This window comes from Cervus elaphus, chromosome 19 (genome assembly GCF_910594005.1).
Source record: "Cervus elaphus chromosome 19, mCerEla1.1, whole genome shotgun sequence".
In the NCBI taxonomy this organism is placed as follows: Eukaryota; Metazoa; Chordata; class Mammalia; order Artiodactyla; family Cervidae; genus Cervus; species Cervus elaphus.
Genome location: NC_057833.1, coordinates 3,018,441 through 3,040,094, shown reverse-complemented (window position 1 = coordinate 3,040,094; position 21,654 = coordinate 3,018,441). Strand labels below are relative to the sequence as shown.

At 45.3% G+C, this 21,654-nt stretch overlaps 1 protein-coding gene and 1 long non-coding RNA gene across 2 annotated transcripts in view; one reads left to right on the top strand and one right to left on the bottom strand.

The window, feature by feature from the left end:
* Nucleotides 1-10,104, bottom strand: part of GYG1 (glycogenin 1) — a 36,763-nt gene extending 26,659 nt beyond the window's left edge. The window contains exons 1-4 of the mRNA XM_043874634.1: nucleotides 9,903-10,104; nucleotides 7,098-7,233; nucleotides 5,064-5,238; nucleotides 4,603-4,765 (exon numbers count right to left, since the gene is read on the bottom strand). Of these exons, the coding sequence (XP_043730569.1) occupies nucleotides 4,603-4,765; nucleotides 5,064-5,238; nucleotides 7,098-7,233; nucleotides 9,903-10,089 (661 nt within the window). The 5' untranslated portion in view covers nucleotides 10,090-10,104. The remainder of the gene's footprint in view (nucleotides 1-4,602; nucleotides 4,766-5,063; nucleotides 5,239-7,097; nucleotides 7,234-9,902) is intronic.
* Nucleotides 10,105-10,900: 796 nt separating this feature from the next.
* On the top strand, nucleotides 10,901-20,962 carry LOC122675752. Its single transcript, XR_006335333.1, has 2 exons — nucleotides 10,901-11,039; nucleotides 20,358-20,962. It is a non-coding gene; the product is annotated as an uncharacterized LOC122675752 (long non-coding RNA).
* Nucleotides 20,963-21,654: the final 692 nt, after the last annotated feature.

Sequence of the window (21,654 nt, the reverse complement as noted above, 5' to 3'; positions counted from 1 at the left end):
AGGTGAGGTACATCTGAATTTCTGAGCATCTCTGGTTTGAACAAGACAAGTACTATCTGGGAACACCTCTCCTTCACTCCTTTTCTGGACAGCTTGAATCCAAACTAACCGCAAAGGTTAGAGACAGTAGCACTGGGGTCAATTTTACACTTTAGAATTTAGAACCAACTCTTTTAAAATTATTTTAAAACTTCGTTTTACTCTCCCAGCTTACATCTCCAAGCACAGAAAAAAATTTCAGTTTAAGGGTCTCAGTGACTCCTTAAAATCAGAATAGGGAACACACAGTTTAATGACCTCACAGCAGGTTTTAGATTCTGCTGAAGGAAAACCATACCTAACATTCTATACCGATTTGCTCTGCTCTATTTTTTTTTTTTTTTGAAAATTCAACTACAGACCAAAATTTCATGACTTTAAAAAAAGTTTAGGGTATTTAGATTACACTAATGAATTCCATTTTTTTAAAAAGATGGATACTTGAAATTGGAAAATATGAATTCTAATTTTTCACTTAGGTTTTAGAAGGTAACACATGGAAACGAAATTTAATATACAGCAACTCTCAAGCACTAAACTTTTCAACTGTATCAGTTCAGTTCAGTTGCTCAGTCGTGTCCAACTCTTTGCAACCCCATGGACTGCAGCACGCCAGGCTTCCCTGTCCATCACCAACTCCCGGAGCTTAAACTAATGTCCATCGAGTCAGTGATGCCATCCAACCATTTCAAAGGTATAGGCATCCTTAATTTAGGATACTCTAGAGTCATGGGAGGAAAGGAAATAAAAACCTCAACTTGCATCCAGATTAATTTAATCAAATGAAGAGTCAAGTGAATCAGCCTTATTGCACACTCATGTGTGGAGACAAAACTGCTGACTAGTATCTACGAAATCATCACCTCTCTTCCTTCTCTCTGTTAAGTCCTGAAGTTGACCTTATCTTGTCAGAGTCTATAAAGTGCCACGGTATACGTGTTTTGCAACAGTTATTGTACAACTCTTCAGAAAACATGTAATGTTGGTTATGAAGTAAATGCAAGACAGTCCACAAGTATTAACAGCACAGAAGTTAGACACTTCATTGTGGGAAATTAAAGGCCAGCCATGAATTAGGTACGAAGTCACTAGTCTGAAATCTCTAACACCCCAGAGATACTGGGGAAGAAAAGAGAAGGCGCGGCCCCTAGCAGACTCGCCGTATGAGGGGTACCCTCTTGGTCAGCGGCAGGGTGCGGCGTGATTAGAGGACTGGCGATCAGAGCCGTGACAGCCACATTCCTCCCCATCAGAAGGGCCGCGGAGGCGGCTGCGAGCGCTCAGCCGTCGGCAGCCCGCGTGGCTCGTCCGTGGACATCAGGCCCCGTCAGTTTCTGCCGAACGTATGAAGAGATTAAGCGGAACTCGCAAGACCTTCAGACTGAGATACGGTTATCTGCAAACAGGTTTTCTTGACTGTCAGCCTAAAAATGCTGGGACTGAAGACCCCCGTTCAGTGCACCTGGGGTTGGGGGCGGGGGGATATCTGCGGATATTAGAAGTGTACGGTAAGGTGAAAGGAAATTCCTGACAGTGCTTATCTCAGAGCCCGGGGCGACATCTAAACCACACAGGGTTCTGCGCTGAGAGCCTGACGTCAGTTCCTCGGTCCCACTGAGCCCGGAGCCACAAGTACTGAGGCTGCGCTCGAGAGCCCAGGAACCCGACTCCCAAAGCCTGCGCTCGGTAAGAGGGAGAAACACCGCAATCCACCGCGGTGAGAGGTCCTCTCCCCACAACCAGAGAGCAGCCCCTCTCCTCGCAGCTGGAGAAAAGCCCGCGCTGCAGTGAAGACCTACCATGGCCAAAAATGTAAAAAATAAATAACATTAAAAAGGAGAATACCCATAAGCTCCTATCTACACAGCTGAATTCTCAACTCTTTCAACTAGGTATTTCTACGAGTCACAGAAATAATTCACATCCTTTGCCACCAACGAGCCAGTAAATGGAGCACCCTCCAGAAAGGCCAGCTCCTGGAAACCCTGCTGCTGAATAATGAATGTGCTCCCAGGCACAGAGAGAATCTCCTGCGGTTTCAGATTCCAGCTGAAAAAGTAGAAAGTGCTTTCTAGTTGAGCCCTCTTCACACGTTCTTGCTTCTTAACAACGGACCATCAACTCCTTTAGGAGCTCTTGGCTCCAGAACAGATACACGATCCAGGTTGGTTTCTACCAGCTAATTAAACCATTTTATATTCTGAAATTGTAACCCAGTAATTTATCATGGCACACTGTTTGGTATCCAAACTTTCATCTTGCAACAACAGAATCTAGTATTCTTCAGAATTAGAAAGTGGATTCTCTTTACGCGATTACAATCGTGTCCGTTTTAGGTAGCTAGATCTACTGTAGAATGTGACTCACTCACTAGATCTGAGAATTTACACGGAATTTCTGGCAGGATTATGCTACTTCCTTTAAATTTAATGAGAGGAGGTGAAGAAAGCCACAATCTGACGCAAAGGTTAAGACAAACAGTGGACTTCTGCTAAAAATACTCTTATCTTCCTTCTGTGCAAAGGTAACTATTTTTGTGTGAGCAAGAGAAATACATGTTTTGAACTCAAATGCCAATATAATTTTCATTCCTTATATGAAAGGAAAATAGCAGGAGCTACAAAATAAATCAGTGACGTGAAGAAGTTACATTTGGCCATAACCACAGTCAGCACTCAAGGCATCATTTCTCACTTAAGGTTGCTTAAAGTAAGAACGCACTTCCTGTCGGAGGCTGCCGTTTATTACGGCTCAGATGCTTTTGCTCACTGTTTTAAGGGCACATAATGACTTGGCATCGAGCAGAATTTCTCAACCTTGGCACTACTGACCTCTTTGAGCCGGATGAGTCTCTGGTGTGGGGGCGTGCGATGGAGGATGTTTAGCAGCATCCCTGGCCTCTACTCACTAGCTGCCAGTCCCGCCTCCCCATTCACTTGTGACAACTAAAAATGTCTCCAGACACTGCCAAAAGTCCCCAGGGGGCGGGGCCAAATCACCCAGGTTTAGCACTGCTGGTATAGAGTACAGACTAGTCAAACAGTGAGACAAGATTGACATTTAAATTTCTCCTCCTTTTTCAATGACATTTCAAACAGCTGCTATTCCAAATCCTCAAATGACGAAACAGAATTCAATTTCTGTGAACAGCAACAACAAAAACCCAATTTCAATTTTATATGTAACTAAAAATGTTTCGGGCTTCCCTGGTGGGGAAGGTAAACAATCTGTCTGCAATGCAGGAGACCTGGGTTCAAGCCCTGGATCAGGAAGATCCTCTGGAAAAGGGAATGGCTCCCCACTCCAGTGTTCTTGCTTGGAGAATTCCGTGGATAGAGGAGCCTGGCAGGCTAAGGTTCGTGGGTCACAAGGAGTTGGACATGACTGAGTGACTAACACACACAAAAATGTTTTAAATTCCAATCTCTTAATTTCAGCAATCCCATGAACTTCTAGATGTACTTTTAATTCAAAAAGTTTAAATTTGAAATTGTAATTTTTAACTTTGCAACTAGTTAATGGAGATGAACCCCCGTATTTGCATCCAGGGCTGAACTTTATGTCAGCTGAGGATGGTCATTCCCGCTGGCGTCAAAAGATCTGCTCACTGCAAATCTCACACCTGCTCTTGGAGAGGAAAGCGGCCCCTGGGGCCTGGGGTCTGCCCAGGGCTCTGGCCTCCCCCCCCCGGCTTCTGCCACAGCGTCAGGTATCTGACAGAGAGTCATTGCCGAGAGGGGGTCTCCTTGTACAAATCCTTCTTCCTAGATACAACTGGGTCTTTTCTTAATTCAAAGGATCCATCAACATTTATTTTCTAAAAAGTTGCTTTTGCATACTAACTGCCAGCTTTGTGGTTTGTGTTAAAAACAAAGTGACTTATTATTTATTATTTTAGAGACTGGCCCAAAATAGAAGTATACCTAACTAATTAACTTAACCAAAATTCTCCAAAGGATGTGAGGCCCTAAATCCCAGTCACCACCTTTCTATGTAAACGTACTGACAGCTATAGACAGACACACACACGCATTACGGAAAATGGACGGCGACCCCGCCGAGGTTCTCTGCTGCAGCTCTGCAGACCGCACTCTATGTGATGCATGGCCTCACAGGCCGTGAAAACCTGGAGACGAAGATTACTCACAGCGCCATGTTCTGAGAATGAGAGCCTAAATTATTCCTCAAATTTCCTCGGAGACAATTCTGGGTCCTCCTGTTAGTTCTTGCACTTCAGTTTACTGAGGCTTAAGACAGCTGTTAACCTCTCCTTTGTTTAGTGGTCTTCTGAATCCCTGAATAGTCACGGTTGCTTTAATCACGCTCTAATTTAGACACAGGAAGATCAATGAAGGGCAAGTCTGTAAAATAGCCGAGGTACCTACGGGAAAAAGATGCATGCACGCACACACATACTATTCCCCAGAACAACACAGCCTAAAACGCTTGTCACGTCACATGTATCACTACCCTGCAGACACAAGGGCACGCAGCAGCTCCCTGAGAAGAGCAGCCCCAGGAGTTGTTCACAGCTTATCCGATACGGGGAAAGCGGGTACGTACCATCAAAGCTACCTTGCTCGGAAGCAAGACGCAGCAGCTGATTGTATGTTTCGACTGAAGGCTGATAAACAAAGACTCCAGAATTGAAGCAGTCAGGCCACCCCGGGTCTGGTGCCGCCGACAGTTCTTCTCTCTCAAAAAGATCGTCAATATTGGCTAGGACCTGATTCAAGGGCAAGGGGGTGGGGAGAAGGGAAAGCATTTCAGAGCTGTTCTTCTATAGCAGAACCCTTCCTAAGTTCTCCTTAAGTTATCCAGCACACCAGATGCGATCTGTTGCTGGACTAACTCATCAGACGACACCTGTGAGGCAGGCTGGTCTTCCTCTCCTCCGACACCTGACACTTTTCCCAACAGCGGTTTTATCTGCACTTTACTGTGAAGTCCTGACAGCATTCTTCACATGCCTAACTGGTTTCAGTTACTATATCCATCTCTCCAGCCATCAAAGGCACACTCACCAGAGTATCTGCATCCATGAATACACATTTGGAGTACTGTGTGAGTGTCCAGCAGTGGAGTTTAGTCAACGTGACACCCAACTCAGGCCTCTTCATTAAGGTGAGATGAGCAGAATCACCGCTGTCCAGGACATCCACCACGATGACTTCATCAAAGACGGTCTCTAAAGTTTTCCTGTCAAAGTGAAACCCAGAAAACAGCTCTCAGCACCTCTTCAGAACAAGTGACCCATATAACATAAGACTGCATCCTTATTAGCTTATCAACAATGACAGCAATCTGTTACTTTGGCATACTACGGTCTCTTAAATATGTCCTAACTGGCTGCAGCACAAACTGTTGATTTACACGTGCAGTTAATTTCACTAAAATGGTAAGAACTGCTTATAGTGAGGATGAACTGCTTGTCTTAAACAGTATCATAGAAGAAGTTCCGTATGTTTTATTGTACCACTGAATACCAGGCAAGTTGGGAAATAGCCTGTAAAAATGTAACTGATGTTTGGTCAGACGTCTTTTCAACAGCTGACATCTTTAACAGTAATATTTTATTAGAACTGATTCTTGCTGACCACTGAATCCTTTCCCAAGTAATGCTGAGTTAAGACATACAGTATCTGCACTGAAGCCCATAACTAATTAATAATTTTTGCTAAGGCAGCTGACAACCGCCGGAAGCTGTGTGTCGTAAAAGAAGCTGAGTGACTCAATGACTCGGTTTCCATTCTTTTGCATCGAATACAACCAACATTTGTTATATGCTTAGCACTCCTGGCATGAGCGACTCACTCTGGTTTGTGAGGTACAAGACTTCTCCCTGCCCAAAATTAACTACAGACTGACTTTAGAAAGCAAGCCAGAGGTGAGAGAAGCGGCGGTGTACTTCCCAGGTGAGACACTAAACTCAACACAAGAAAAAACGCAGGAGAAAGACAGGCCATCACTCAAAGTTGACAACAACATCACGCATGTGGAACAAAACTGATATCGCACTAGTCACCTCCAAAGCTGTACAAAAATATGTTCCAGTTCACACTGTAAACTTGATTTCTTTGAAAGAAATGGTTGTGTACCACTGACGACCGGAAAGGGGGCTTGGTTTCTTGGTTTCTAAGATCACACCCTCTTTCTTACAGTATCCTCACTAAAGTGATTATAGATGAGGACATACACAGAGGAGGCAGTTTGGGGGTAATTTGGTTTTCCTAAATTACCCTTTAGGAACAAGCTTGTTAGTGTGTGAGATATACGTATGCATATATAATGCCTCTTTTTCAGGGGTCCTTGGCATGTGCTTATGTTTTTTGAAAAGAGTTACAAAAGGGGCATTTTCAACTTCTAAAAGGGATAAAAGAACGCAAAAATAAACGCAATACAGAGGTGCTAGTGTGGCAAGGTACTCTTAAATAAGTTAGTATGAGGATCAAGGCAGTTGATTCATATACTTCAAAATTTAACTCCAAAAAAGTAACATGAACTAACCCAGTCAACAAGCAGCTTGTACCCCTCAGGGTCTTTCTTAGCAGGACCCCTATTTCAGAGAGCCCTTTGGAAAATATCTAGTCTACTGAATTGTAAATAAAGATCATTAGGTTACTAATGTCAGATGTGGTGGAGAAAACTGCTACTTTCTTTCAAAGGCAAGGGAGGTCTGCTTGGCTGGAAACAGGACAGTAGCCCCCTGCTCCCTTTGGGGGAAAGGCATGCAGGTGAGGCAGGACGACGCAGAGGGACGGCTGGACTGAGTCACTCGCTTGGATCACCCGGAGGGGACCTGCCTATGAGAGCGCCCAGCCCTGGCTGGGACCAGCAAGTACTAGGGCCAGAACTCCACCTCCCAGATGGAGCATGGTTGGAACAGCTCCCAAGAGCCAGGAAGAGGCTTCGGACCCAGGAATCCTTCACTCAGCAGCGCTCATCACGCTCCACCAGCACTCAGCCCCTGCAAAGGGTCTGGCCTGAAGGTCCACTGATGCCAGAAACAGGGGAGGGGATGTCAGAGCCCAACCGACGGCCCGGCGGCGCGTCCTCACCTCATGGAGTCCGAGACCTGCGGGGTGATGAGCACGACCAGCCTCCTGGAGGTCCTGTGCTGTTTCAGAGACAAGCCCAGGACCAGGGCTCCTTTGGCGTAGGAATCGTTTGTGGTCAGTGTTACAAAGGCCTGATCTTAAAACAAGGAAAAGAAGGTGTTCATTACATCATTCTAACTAGAGAACAGGACCCCAGGACCCTGGTCAACCAACAACTGGGCAAAATCAACTCCTCTGTGATTAACCTGCTCGCCTAATAAAGGAACAGCCTCCTGGGGGGTGGGGGGGGGGGAGAGAGAACCCAGGGACCACTTTAAGAGGGTCTCAGTACCATTCTTTAGCAGGAGATCATTGGCAACCTTCAAGAGGCTATAAAAATTAAATCCAATATAGAGTCCAGACATGCTAAATTCTCAGACTACACAGTAGCTTAACACCCAGAGGGCAAGGACCAGGTAGCAGAGGAGAGATGAAGAAGCGCATTTTCTGTCTATCCTACACGGTACCATAGACAGTATTCTCAGTCAGGAACAGACCCAGCCAACAACCTCACTGATAGCGTCTGAAGCAGAGGCCACATTCTTCATCCAGGCGCTCACATGTGCCAAGCCTCAGGCTTTTGCAACTCTCTCCTCAACTTGGAGCCAAGAGTCCACAGTCACCCAACCACCTCCCCAGAGTCGCTCAGAGTCTCTCTTAAGCATCACTTTCCCCGAGAAGCCTTCCCTCCTTGATGCTCCCATCTAAATAGGGGCCCATCACTGCTGAGTGTATTTAGGGACCACCTCACAAGCTCTAGCAAACCTGCCTCCTTTTACTTGGAGAAGCAAGCAGTACGTCCCACCCAGGACCCTGGGGCCCTTCAACCCTCTCTTCCACACTCATGGTTGTTCTGTTGCTCAGTCATGTCTGACTCCCTGTGACCCCCTAGACTGCAGCCCGCCAGGCTCCTCTGTTCATGGACTTTTTAAGGCAAGAACACTGCAGTGTTCTCCTCCAGGGGTCTGTCCTGACCCAGGGATCAAACCCACATCTCTTGCTTGGCAGGTGGATTCTTTACCACCTGGCCACCAGGGAATACCCCCCCCCCCCACACACACATATTCAAAAATCAATCTCCAATAATCACTTAGTTGCCAATACATGAATTATTCTTCCTCCTGAACAAGCCCAACTCTCCCAAGACCACCAGCCAAGCCTTTAGGGTTTCTTTAGTCCTTCCCAGGAGGATTCCGGGACACATGCCCTCCTGAAAGGGATTTTAACGTTTGAACAGGTTGGTGGGCATCCAAGCACAAAGGATCCAGCGCTGCCGGGGCTGACGTGGGTCCCTGCTGGCCAAGCAGGGAGTCGGGCACCATAACAGAGTCACTGATTCTGTCTTAGGTTTCCTCTTCCCGCCTTTCCCGTTTTCTAGTGGAGCCTGGAGGCAAATTCCCACGAGAAGAGGACACTGGAGGCCGTCCACTGGGCCAGCACACTCCCCAACCGCAGATCTGAGGGCAGCCTTCACACACAGCCTTGGATTCTCTGTTAAGCAGTAGGTCTGGCGTTTCTACCTGCACCCCGCCCTCCCCCAGGGTCATCTGCCTCTCAGCCAGTCACTCTAGGAAAGCTCAGAACAGCGCCCCCATCCCTTGACATACCCATCACCCCCTGCCTGTTCTCGTTTCTTCAACCCATCCTAAGACAGCAATATTTTGGTCGGCCCACCGCAAGGGCGCTTAACGTGGGGCAAGATGAATGATGCTTCAACTCAAAGATGGTCCTGATTCCAGGACCATGGAGGAGGGCATGGCAACCCACTCCAGTATCCTTGCCTGGAGAATCCCCGGCCAAGAGGAGCTACAGTCTGTGGGTCCCCAAGAGTCGGACATCACTGAGGCCACTTAGCGCGCACACACAGCGGGGGATCAAGGAGAAAAGTTTACAGGTAAGTAGGATTCCAGGCTTTCAGGAAGCAAGGATGTGGATGATTTCCCAAAGGAAGCGGGAGGCAGGACAAACCTTAGGAGCCGAGGTTTGCAAGGCGAACCTAGCAAAGGAAAGGCAGCTGGGGAGGAGGCTAAACCCGCCCGGAGATGGCCGAGCCCCGGGTGACTGCTGAGACCTTTCCGCAGTTCAGCGGCTGCAATAACCCCACTATCAGACTCAACAGCACGGGCTGGGGTCCTCGGGGGCAGACTCGCCGAGCGGCCCGGACACTCTGCAACAAGTGGGCCGGCGCCTTCCCACCTCGCGGGTCCCGCTCCCCGGGGGCGCTCGCCGGGCTCGGGCTTCCCGCAACCCAGCCCCATAGGCCTAAAAATAGGCTCGGCAAGGCGGCCAGCTCCGGGACTGACGGCCGAGGAGCCGGGCCCGGGCCGCCAGCGGGCCCGCCTCGCGGCCGCCCCTTCCCGGAGGTCCCAGCCCGCGGGCCGTGGCGGCGGCGCCCCGAGACCCCGCCGCGCTCTGGGCGTCGGGCCGGGCGCCCCCGAGGAGCCGGCTCCCCGCCCCTACGCAGCCCGCCGCACTGCTCCGCCCGCCCGCCCTTCACGGTGCGCGCAGGAGGAAGGGCAAGGAGACGGAAGCAGGAACGGGGGCTCCGGCGGCGGGCCCAGGCGCTGCGCGGCGGGGGCCCCTCGGCCGCGCTCCGGCTCGGGACGGCCGCGCGGGCCCCCGGGGCAGCGGCTGACGCAGGAAGCGACACGCCCGGCCGCGGCCAGCCTGCAACTTCGCGGCGGTCCTCGTCCTGCCGGGAGCGCCCCCGGGGCGGAGGGCCGGGTGCGGGGGGGAAGCGCGGCGGCCGCGGCGGGCGGCGCGTACCTGTCATGGTAGAGCCGGGGGCGCGGGCGGCCGCCGCAGCCGCAGCCGCAAGTTCGTGACTCGGAGACGCCGCGCGCGGGGAGCGAGCGCGGCCGGCGAGGAGGCGCGGCGGGAGCCGAGCGTCCGCCCGGAGCGCTCTTATAGCGGCCGTCACGTGGCCGCGCACGCTCCCCGCGCCCGCCGGCATCCTCGCGGGGAGGCGGCCCGGCGCCGCGGGACCCGGGTCCTCACCCAGCCCTTCCCCTGGAGGCCTGGGCCCCGCGTCCCCTCCCGCGGCCGCTCTGGTCCTGGTCCGGCTCCCGCGGGGCACCTGCCCGAGACCCTGGTTTGGGGATCTGGAGGGGGACTTTGGCGGCAGAGTGTGGCATCCCAGGGACAAACTCCCAAAGAAGCCAAGGATTAGGGAACTTTACAAAACAAAGCAAAACCCCCAGATCACCCCAGTTAGAGTAATTCTTCTTAACTGCTTGTGTGAAACATCAAGTGTAACTGCACTTTCTTCACCTGGAATTCCAGATCACCTTCCGGAAGCATTTCTCAGCGCTCTCACCAGCGGTTTCCGGGCCTTAACCGAAAAACAGAATGAATATTCAGTACGTTAGATTCTCGAAGTCCTCTGCATCAATTATGTATTCCAGTGTTTCACTGAATCGACAAACGTTAACTCAGTGACGTAGGTTCTATAATCTTCATTTTACAGGTGAAGAATCTGAGGCACAGAGAAGTCACTTGGCTGTGGTCGTATCATGGAAGTGGAGAAGGGAGGGCTTGAACCGTGGCAGTTTTGTTACAGAACTGACCTTGCGAGCAAGACCGTGACATCTCTGATCCTGCTGCTGCTGCTGCTACTAAGTCACTTCAGTCGTGTCCGACTCTGTGCGACCCCGTAGACGGCAGCCCACCAGGCTCCCCCGTCCCTGGGATTCTCCAGGCAAGAACACTGGAGTGGGTTGCCATTTCCTTCTCCAATGCATGAAAGTGAAAAGTGAAAGTGAAGTCGCTCAGTCGTGTCCGACTCTCAGCGACCCCGTGGACTGCAGCCTACCAGGCTCCTCCGTCCATGGGATTTTCCAGGCAAGAGTACTGGAGTGGGGTACCATTGCCTTCTCCGATCTCTGGTACACTGGTGCCCAAAAGGTTAGTAAACTATGCTAACTGTGGTTGGGTAATACAGTCTTTTAGGTTAATCTGTTTCACAAATCATGAAAAAGTGAATTTGTCATTTTTCTAGGAAGTTGAGAAATAGTTCTCTGATGTGATCACACCCTTCTCTCCCCGTCTCTTCCATCCAGTCCAATCACACAGGAAAGCAGCAGCTAGTATTGATACAATTTTCTGCAAACAGTAGTTGCTCAGTATCTGCTGAATGGAAACCAAACAGGAAGTTGACAACATCAGTTGAAACAACGAAACAGATGCTTTAGAATGGGTGATTTATTTGTAAGGGTGTTATTGCTATTCTCAAACCCATCACGTATGTGTGCTTAATCACTCAGACAACTCCTTCCAACTCTCTGCAGCCCTGTAGGCTGTAGCCCACCAGTCTTCTCTGACCATGGAATTTTCCAAGCAGAAATACTGGAGCAGGTTGCCATTTCCTACACCAGGGAATCTTCCTGACACAGTATTTGAACCCCAGTCTCTGGTGCCTCCTGCATTGGCAGGCAGATCCTTTACCACTAGTGACACCTGGGAAGCCCAAACTAATTATATCACTGCTTATTGACACGTAGGCCCGGACCTCCTACATCAGAATCACTTGGGGGCACTTGTTAAAAAGGCAGATTTTTGGTTCTAAGCCCAGACCCCTGAATCAGAGTCTTAATAATAGAACCCAGGAATCAGCATTTTAAATGTCATCTCTGGGAGACTCTTGAATCCCTTCCCCATCCTGACCATAGCAATTGACACCACTGATTCACTTCGGAAGACCGCCTGATTACTTGGCATTCTAAACTTCCTTTGAAGGAAGTGGAAATGTAGGGAGAAGGTGCAGTAAGTGGGTTACCACTTACTCAAAGCCTACAAGTTTAGAAGAGTTGGAGCTCTTTAAGGACTATAAGGCTTCCCAGGTGGTGCTAGTTGTAAAGAACCCGCCTGCCAATGCAGGAGATTTATAAGATTCAATCCCTGGGTCAGGAAGATCCCCTAGAAGAGGAAATGGCAACCCATTCCAGTGTTCTTGCGTGGAGAATCCCATGGACAGAGGAGCCTGGTGGGCTATTGTCCATAAGAGTCAGACACAACTGAAGCAACTTAGCAAGTATGCAAGGAAGATAAAAGGCTATCGCTGAGTTGCACCTACCTGAGGAGAGGAAAGGGGCGCTAGTGGTAAAGAGCCCGCCAGCCAAGCAGGACAGGTGAGGGGCGCAGGTTCAGCCCCTGGGCCAGGAAGATCCCGTGGAGGAGGAAATGGCAACCCACGCCATTCTTGCTTGGATTAGCCCACGGACAGAGGAGCCTCATACCCTACAGTCCACGGGGCTGCCAAGAGTTCGACACGACTGAAATGACTTAGCACAACATGTGCACCGGGAAAGGGAAAAGAGTGCTGCTTTCAGGTTGGAATTGCTCTTTTCCATACTGATCAGTGGACTCGAGAGAGTGAGGTTTTCCTCTGTCACCCAGGAACCCTTCTGCCCTTAAGACACTTAACCACCTGCTGCTTGAAACCTTAAGTATTCAGACTGGGATCCCACAGGGTGTGGTTCTGGGGCCAAAAGGGCAAAGCCTAGAGGGAGAGCTGGGGCCAACTAGAACTGGCAAGCTTTCCTTAGGAACAGCGCCTCTCTGCTCCACACTCCCCCCACGCCCCCACCAACCCACGGTGCCTCAGTAAAAGCAGTCACCAGAGCCTCCTTCTTGTGTTTCATATGAGAAAAACGTTTACAGGAGACAGAGTCACGGAAACAGAGACTGCAGCTTTTACCACATGGAGTCACATAGGGGCATTTTAAGGTTGCAGTCTATTCTTGCATGTTGTCTTAATTGAGATTACTAATCGTGACCCACTGACCAGTTTTCCTGAGGCTATTCCACATTGAGCTTCTTGAATTATGAGATCAAAGCGTCTCAGATTTTAATGTGACCACAAACTGCCTGGGGATTTTGTTGAAATGCAGATTCTGACTCAGTGGTTTGGGGTGGACCTCTCAGGTGATGTCCCAGGCTGTGGACCAAGTAGGTGTTCAAACATTCTGACTTATAAGGCTTTGCAAGTAGTAGATGGATACTACCTGCAAATACCACCTTAATAGATGTACCGAGACAGATGTTTGAGACTTTCATTTGTTTATTGTTTTTCTGTGAAATTTAAACTTGTAGAATTTCTGAGTCCTAAAAAGAGATTTAAGGTAAAAAAAAAAATCTGTATTCTACAAGAGTACCCAGAACTATTAACCATTTAAACTTTTGCTAAATCCATATATTCAGCGTGGTCGGTCCAAATTAATTTTTAGTTGGCCTTGGAATGCATTATGTAATTTTTTTTGGCAGGATACTTACCTTCTTGATTATGTTTTGTTTAAGATAATGCCGAAATCAGTTTGCATTCCCTTGAGCACACAGGCTAATTGATGGTGGGAACAACTGACCTGGAAATATAATCAAGAGCAGAGGGCAGTGTGCTGCCCTAAGACACAAAGAGTTCCCATGGACAGTCCATGGGGTAGATACACCGCATCTGGCCAAACTCAGGAACTAGCTAGGTAACTGACAGCTTAATAGTTTTCCCTTAATTGATAATACATAAAATCCATACCTGGAATTGTTGCCAGTGACCACAATCGTGTTCATATCTAAACTGGAAGCTTAGTTTCAAGATACATTATCCTTGGAGGCCCAAAGGAGCCCATTCTTTACTCAAGAGTTGGAGTCCCAACTCCACATGTTCCTAGAGCTTGGTGACCAGCTACATTACCTTAAAAGAAAGTTTTGTTGTTGTTCAATTGCCAAGTCCTGTCCGACTCTTTGTGACCCCATGGACTGCAGCACGCCAGGCTTCCTGTCCTTTACCATCTCCTGGAGTTTGCCCAGATTCATGTCCATTGAATCAGTGATGCCATCCAACCATCTCATCCTCTGTCACCCTCTTCTGCCTTCAGTCTTTTCCAGCATCAAGGTCTTTTCTAATGAGTCAGCTGTTCACATCAGGTGGCCGAAGTATTGGAGCTTCAGAATCAGTCCTTCCGATGAATATTGAGGGTTGATTTCCTTTAAGATGGACTGGTTTGATCTTGCTGTCCAAGGGACTCAGTCTTCTCCAGGACCACAGCTCAAAAGCATCAGTTCTTTGGCACTCAGCCTTCTCGATGGTCCAGCTCTCACGTCCGTACATGACTGTTGGAAAGACCATAGCTTTGATTATACGGACCTTTGTCAGCAAACTGATGCCTTCACTTTTTAGCATGCTGTCTAGGTTTGTCATAGCTTTCCTGCCAAGAAGCAACCGTCTTCTAGTTTCATGGCTGCAGTCACCTCCGCAGTGATTTTGGAGCCCTAGGAAAGGAAATCTGTCACTACTTCCACCATTTCCCCTTAAAAATATTGAGTTTTAAGCTGACTTTTTCACTCTCCTCTTTTACCCTCATCAAGAGGCTCTTTAGTTCCTCTTTGCTTTCGCCATTAAAGTAGTATCATTATATCTTTATGGAGACATAAAGCACATACTGTGAAATCAAGCTGTTTACCGTATACAATTAGGGGCTTCCCTGGCGTTTGGTGGTTATGACTCTGTAGGCGGCATGGGTTTCCATCCCCGGTCGGGAACTAAGATCCCACATGCCATGAGGTGTGACTGAAAAAAAAAAAAGCACACAATTTTAGTTTTTAGTATATTCACAGAGTTGTGTAAACACCACCACAATTTAAGTAGAGAATATTTTCATCACCCCAAAGAAACCTGTAACCACTTGCAATCATTCCTCTTTCTTTCCCCTTTCCTCAGCCTTCGGTCAACTACTGATCTACTTTCTGTCTCTCTAGATTTGTCTATAGAGATTTGCCTATGTGTGGTCTTTTATAACTGGCTTGTTTCACTTAGCAAAATGTTTTTGTGGTTCTTCAATCTTGTGGCATGCATTATTAGTATTTCATTCCTTTTCATTGCCAAATAATATTTTGTAATATGGCTATACCAGTTTTAGTTATTCATATCATGGATAAACATGTTGATGGGCATTTCAGTAATTTCTGTTTTTTAGCTATTATGAGTAATGCTTCTATGAATATTTGTTTCCCAGTTTTTGTGTGAATATATGTTTTTCTTTCTCCTGGATATATACCAAGAGTAGAATTGCTAGATCACTTAGTAACTTTGTGTTTAACATTTCAAGACCTGCTAGACTTTTCAAAAGTATAGGTATTATTTTGCATTCCCACTAGTAGGAGAGTTCTAATTTCTTTGCTTTTTAGCCAATACCTGTTTTTTTTTTTTTTTTTTTTTTTTAAATGGCTATTCTAATGGATTCAGAGTGGTATTGGCCATTTGAGTATCTTCTTTGGAGAAATGTCCATTCAGACCCTTTACCCATACTTTAATGGAGTTGGTTTTTTTATTTTTGAGTTGTAAGTTACTATTTTTGTTTAGTTACTAAATCATGTCTGACTCTTTTGTGACCCTGTGGACTGTAGCCCCCAAGCTCCTCTGTCCACGGGATTTCCCAGGCAAGAATACTAGAGTTGGTTGCTATTTACTTCTTCAGGGGCTCTTCCTGACCCAGGGATAGAACCCGAGTCTCCTGAATGTGCAGGCAGATTCTTTACTACTTAGCCACCAGGAAAACCCTTTTGAGTTGTAAGAGTTCTTTGTAAGATAGGAGTTTGGGATTAACTTATACCTACTGCGAAAGTCACTCAGTCGTGTCTGACTCTGTGACCCCATGCACTATACAGTCCATGGAATTCTCCAGGCCAGAATACTGGTGTGGGTAGCCTTTCCCTTCTCCAGAGGATCTTCCCAACCCAGGGATCGAACCCAGGTCTCCCACTTGCAGGAGGATTCTTTACCAGCTGAGCCACGAGGGAAGCCCAACTTGTACATACTACTGTATACAAACTAGGCGAACACCAGGAGCTACGGTATTGCGCAGGGAACTATGCTCAGTGCTTTACAATTATCTACAGTGAAAAGAATCTGAAAAAGAAGCTGAATCACACATGTGCATATACATACATACTACATATATGTAAATAACACTGGAAACTAACACAGTATTGTAAACTAACTATACTTCAATTAAAAAATCTGGGAAAAAAGAGGTCTTTATATATTCTAGATACAAGTCCTTTTCAGATATATATTACATGTATATAATTTGCAAATATATCCTCCCATTCCATGGGTTGCCTTTTCTTGCTAGTATATTTTGTAGCAAATAGTTTTACATTTCTACATAATCAGATTTATTTGTTTTTCTTTTTTGTGTTTGCTTTTGGTGTCATACCTAAGAAACTGTTGCCTAATTCAAAGTCATGAAGATTTACCCCTAAGTTTTCTTCTAAGAGTTTCATAGTTTTAATTCTTAAATTTAGGTCTGTAATCCATTCTGAGTTATTTTTTGTGTGTGATCTGAAGTAGAGGCCCAACTTCTTTCTTCTGTGTGTGAACATTGAGTTGTCCCAGCACCATCTGTGGAAAATACCATTGTTTCTCTTGAATTGTCTCGGCACCTTTGTTGAAAATCATTTGACTATAAATGTGAGAGTTCTATTTATGGACTCAGTTCTATTCCATTGACATATATGTCTATCCTAAGGCTAGTTCCATGGTGTCTTGATTTCTGCAGCTTTGTAGTACGTTTAGAATTGGGAAGGGTGAGTTCTCTGTTTTTATTCTGTTTTCAGATGGTTTTGGTTATTCTGAATCCTTTGCATTTTCATATAAATTTTAGGATCAATTTATTAATTTCTACAGTAAAGGAATCTGTAACATTGATAAGCTTGCATTGAATTTGTGGCTCAATTTGGGGAGTTTTGACAACAATTAAGCCTTCTGATCTATGAACGTAGGATGTCTTTTCATTTACTTAAATCTTCTTTAATTTCTTTCAGCAATGCTTACTATTCTATTACCTTTTAAAACATATAACAAAACTCAAACAATTCAGGCTCATTAGCTATATATATCCCACAGGCATGGCAGCTGATTTTTTCATATCTACTAGATACTCTAAATTTATATTCTTGGCTAAAATCTGATTATTATTTAACTTTATACATGCAACAATATCTTGGCCCATCACAGGACAACCTTGACAAAAGTTCACTTTGGCTTTATTAGTAGTAATGACTGACACATACTTGACGCTAAGTTTCTTATGCATATTAAATTGTTTAACCTTCCCAGCAATCCGATGAGGTAGTCTCTACTCCCTGCCTTAGAGGTGAGGCACGGAGCTTGCCCAGCATTTTGCAGCTAGTAGTTTGCACGGCTAGGATTTGAACCAAGTGGCTTGCCTCTCCAGGCTGTGTCCTAACCTCTGTTTGGCAACGTGTGTAGGCTGTGCGCTACTAAAAAACATGTGTGTACCGTGAAAAGTCAGGCTTGCCTGCTACCTTCCTCCGGCCCCAGCCACCATGCTCCCTCTTAGAATGGCGTTGTCCTCTTGACTTTTCCCATGGTTTTAAGGATGTCACAAAAAACTCACTGTTGTGACTTTTCCTTTGCTATTGTTCAATCGCTTGCTCACGTCCAACTCTTTGCAACCCCATGGACTGCAGCACATTTCCCTGTCCTTCACCATCTCCCGAGCTTGCTCAAACTCATGTCCATTGAGTCAATGATGCCATCCAAACATTTCATCCTCTGTTGTCCCCTTTCTCTCCTGCCCTCAATCTTTCCCAGCTCACGGTCTTTTCCAGTGAGTTGACTCTTCACATCAGGTGGCCAAAGTACTGGAGCTTCAGCTTCAGCATCAGTCCTTCCTCTGAATATTCAGGGTTGATTTCCTATAGGATTGACTGGTTTGATCTCCTTGCCGTCTAAAGGACTCTCAAAAATCTTCTCCAACACCACAGTTCGAAAACATCACTTCTATGGATTCTATTTTTCTTAAATGTTACTTATTTTTGATGCTACACGTGGGCTTTCTCTAGTTGCAGTGCGCAGGCTTCTCACTGCTGTGACTTCATCTTGTTTCTAACCATGGGCCCTAGGGCACACATGCTCAACAGTTGCGGGCTGCGATGCCCTGAGGCATGCAGGATCTTAGTTCCCAGACCAGGGATCAAACCTGCTTTGGAAGGCAGATTATTAATGTTAACCGCTGAACCACCAGGGTTAATAGGCCCCTCCTATGGGCTCTTGTAGATGTTTCTTGGTGTCACAAAATTTCCTCTTTCAGAGGCTCCACGGGAAAATTTTCACCTTGGTCTTGGTATCAGAAAGAGTGTTGTACACCTTAATACTTAGTTTTTTTCATTATCTGATAGACATTTTGAGTCATATTAATTCTTTTTTTCTTTTTTAGGCCACTAAGAAGCTTAGAGCAAAATTTGTAACTTGCCAGTAGTTACTTGGCTCTTCACCCTGCATTTATTTATGCTTTGACCTTTTTTCTCCATTATTACCCTGCCTGATTTGTTTCTGAAGTTGCTGAGATCCTTTGGAAGTGGGGAAAGAATGTGGAATTAATTAGTAAATAATTAAGTGATCAGAGTTTTCTAGTGGGAGTAGAGAAGGGAAGATGACATTTCGGCTCAGTTTGGGTGACTGGAGTTTTTTACAGTGATCTGTCAGTAAAATGAAAATTTCATAGACAGGCTTAACTGATCCAGACATGGGAATAACCTGTAATTATTTTAAAATATTAAAAAGACACAGTAATGGCTTGATTTGTCAGCCTTAGTTTTATTATCTATTCTAACCAGTAATATAATAACAACATGATAATGGTCAAAAGGGAAGGATAAGGTTATCCAGTTTCTCAAATATATTTCAAATATTTTTCACCTTTCAAGTTCTAGTTATCATATTTGCAATCTTATAGTTGATGGATTGTCATTTAAATTAGCTAATTATCAGGATGAAATTAGGAGAATCTCTTTGGCGGTTACCTTTTCTTTAAAATGCTTTATGATGGCATAATTTATATACAGTGATTTCACTTTTTAAAAGGATACAATTCAATGAGTTTTAACAAGTATACAATCATATAACCATCACCACAATTATCTCCAAAACTTTCTTATTGTATCTTGTGGTCAATTCCATTCTCCTCCCCTGCCAAACACAGCTCTGATTTCCATTTGTCTAGATTTACTTTTTCTAGAATTTCATAGAAATGCAATCATACAGTATGTAGGCTCTTGTGTCTGGCTTCTTTTACTTAGCATGATGCTTTTGAGATTTATTCATGTGGTTGAATATCAGTGGTTCATTCCTTTCTATTGCTGAATAGGATTCTTTTGCGTGCATATGCTGCTGCTAAGTCACTTCAGTCGTGTCCGACTCTGTGTGACCCCGTAGATGACAGCCCACCAGGCTCCCCGTCCCTGGGATTCTCCAGGCAAGAACACTGGAGTGGGGTGCCATTGCCTTCTCTGTTTGCATGCATATACCACAATATAATTATTCAGCCGGTGGACATTAGAGCTGCTTCTACTTGGGTTTTATGAATAAAGCTGCTAGGAATATTCGAAGGAGTGGGTTACTGGGTTATATAGTATGGTATATTTAATTTTATAAAGAAACCTTTAACTTTATAGAAATGGCAGTTAACTTTCAAAGGTCATTGCCAAATTCAAATATGACGGAGAAAAACAGAAGTTAATGTTTTTATACAACTCGCTTATGTCTTAAGATGATCGTATGTCCATTCGTGGTTCCCTGAGAGGAAAGGGGACATAAATCCCTGTGTGTATCACTGGGGAATTTCTTTTTTATAAGCATGGCAGTGCCATTCACTTCTGCTTGTCCAGCGTGTGTATACACAGGGCCTCATTTGAGAAGGACAGGAAAAGATGACTCCAAGGTTCATTATAATCCAAAGTCTTGGTGCTCTATCAACTGCAGGGATTTTGCTCAAAGAGCAGAAAACATGGAGAGAGAAAACACATTCCCAAACCTCAAGGTCACAATATATATTATAGAAAGCTTTCTCCCATGGATTGTGTCATTTGATCCTCAAAACAGCCAATCGTTAATCCAACTGGATACATGACATTTTCACAAGGCCACTCTGGGAATCTAGAACAGTTTTATTCTTCTTTTTTAAAAAACTAAGCTTCCAGTTTTAAACATATTAAAGGCTGTAACAAGTACCCCCACCTAACTCAGGGCCATCGTCACATCACTGAACTGCACCCCATCCCTCAGACTCATTGTGTCTCTGATTCAATCTCAACCTTGAACCGCCAAGGTGAGGATGAGGGTGAGGGATGTATTATCGAGCACTATGTTTGAAAACAAAAAGTTTCATTTTTTGGTTTCTGTCTTGTCTTTTTCTTTTCCATCAGGAAAGTGACTTTCTTTAGCTCATGCAGAATGTATATGACCAGTGACGTAACAGAAACATGGAGAAGAGAAGAAATTGTTCAGGGTCATTTTAGTAGAGAGTAGCGAATCTGGGATACTCATTTCCAATGGAGACAATCAGTACGTCAACAGCACCCCACCATCGGCTGCTTCTTTTGATGTAAAGTAAGTGGAGGAATGAATGGGCACTGGATTTTTGAAGAAGCTCTCTTAAGAATAAAAATAAAGGTAGAAAGTAAATGAAGATGGATGGACGCAAGGAGGAGCCTGAGAGGGGCTCCCAGCCCTTGGGCAGGCAGAGAAGGAGAAGGGGTGAGAGTGGAAGAATAAAGAAAGGTCCCAGGTGCTGGAAAAGCTGGTGTTAAAGGACATGCATGGTTTCCCTCCCTGTGATTCCCGAGCAGCTCCTAGAATAGATCCTGTTGCATATTTCTGGTTCTAGGGAGGGGTCATTTGAAAGAAGGCTTAATGATTTCTTGGAGTGTCCTAAAATCCTGAAATACCTCCACGAATCTGAAATTCTTTTTGATGACAAATATGTCACCTACAGTTAGAGAGAAAAATAAATTCTGATTGAGGGAGGAGAGACACTTGTTTTGAGTGCTAATTAATATCAGGCGCAGTAAAGAAGAAGTCCTACATGTATGATCTCATTTAATTTTTTTAGCAGCCTATGCAAGAGACTAGTAGCTCCATTTAGTAAACAAAAATGATGAAATGGAGAGGTTAAGAGACTGTTAACTTTCAATGTGTGACTATGCCTTTTTTGAGCCAGTAAAGAAGACTCTGTGTCAGGAGGTATTTTTGTCATATATGAGTACATTTGGTTTGGCTTGAAATAACTGCTGAAGATTTTTTAAAACAAAGTGCTTGCTAAAGCAACACGTTTTCAGAGGATGCATTGATTGAGGTATCACTGTTTTGCACATAGAGCAATTATAGTAACGTATGATTCTTGGAAACATGAATACCTAGTGCTATTGTTGTCATTTGTAAATTGAAAAGGTGTTTATGTAGAAGCAGACGTTTCCTCAGTCCTGGTACTAAAACTTTTTAAGGACTATTTAAGTTTTTTTCCCCCAAATATGTATTTTAAACAATTTTTTCCCAGTAAGACAAGAAAAAGTGGCTTACTATTATTTTTTACAGACCAATAAGGTCCTTGAGCTAGGAAATACTAACTCACGTCTCTTTTTTAAAAATTAATTAATTAATTTTAATTGGAGGCTAATTACTTTACAATATTGTAGTGGTTTATATTGCATGGCTCTTAAAGTT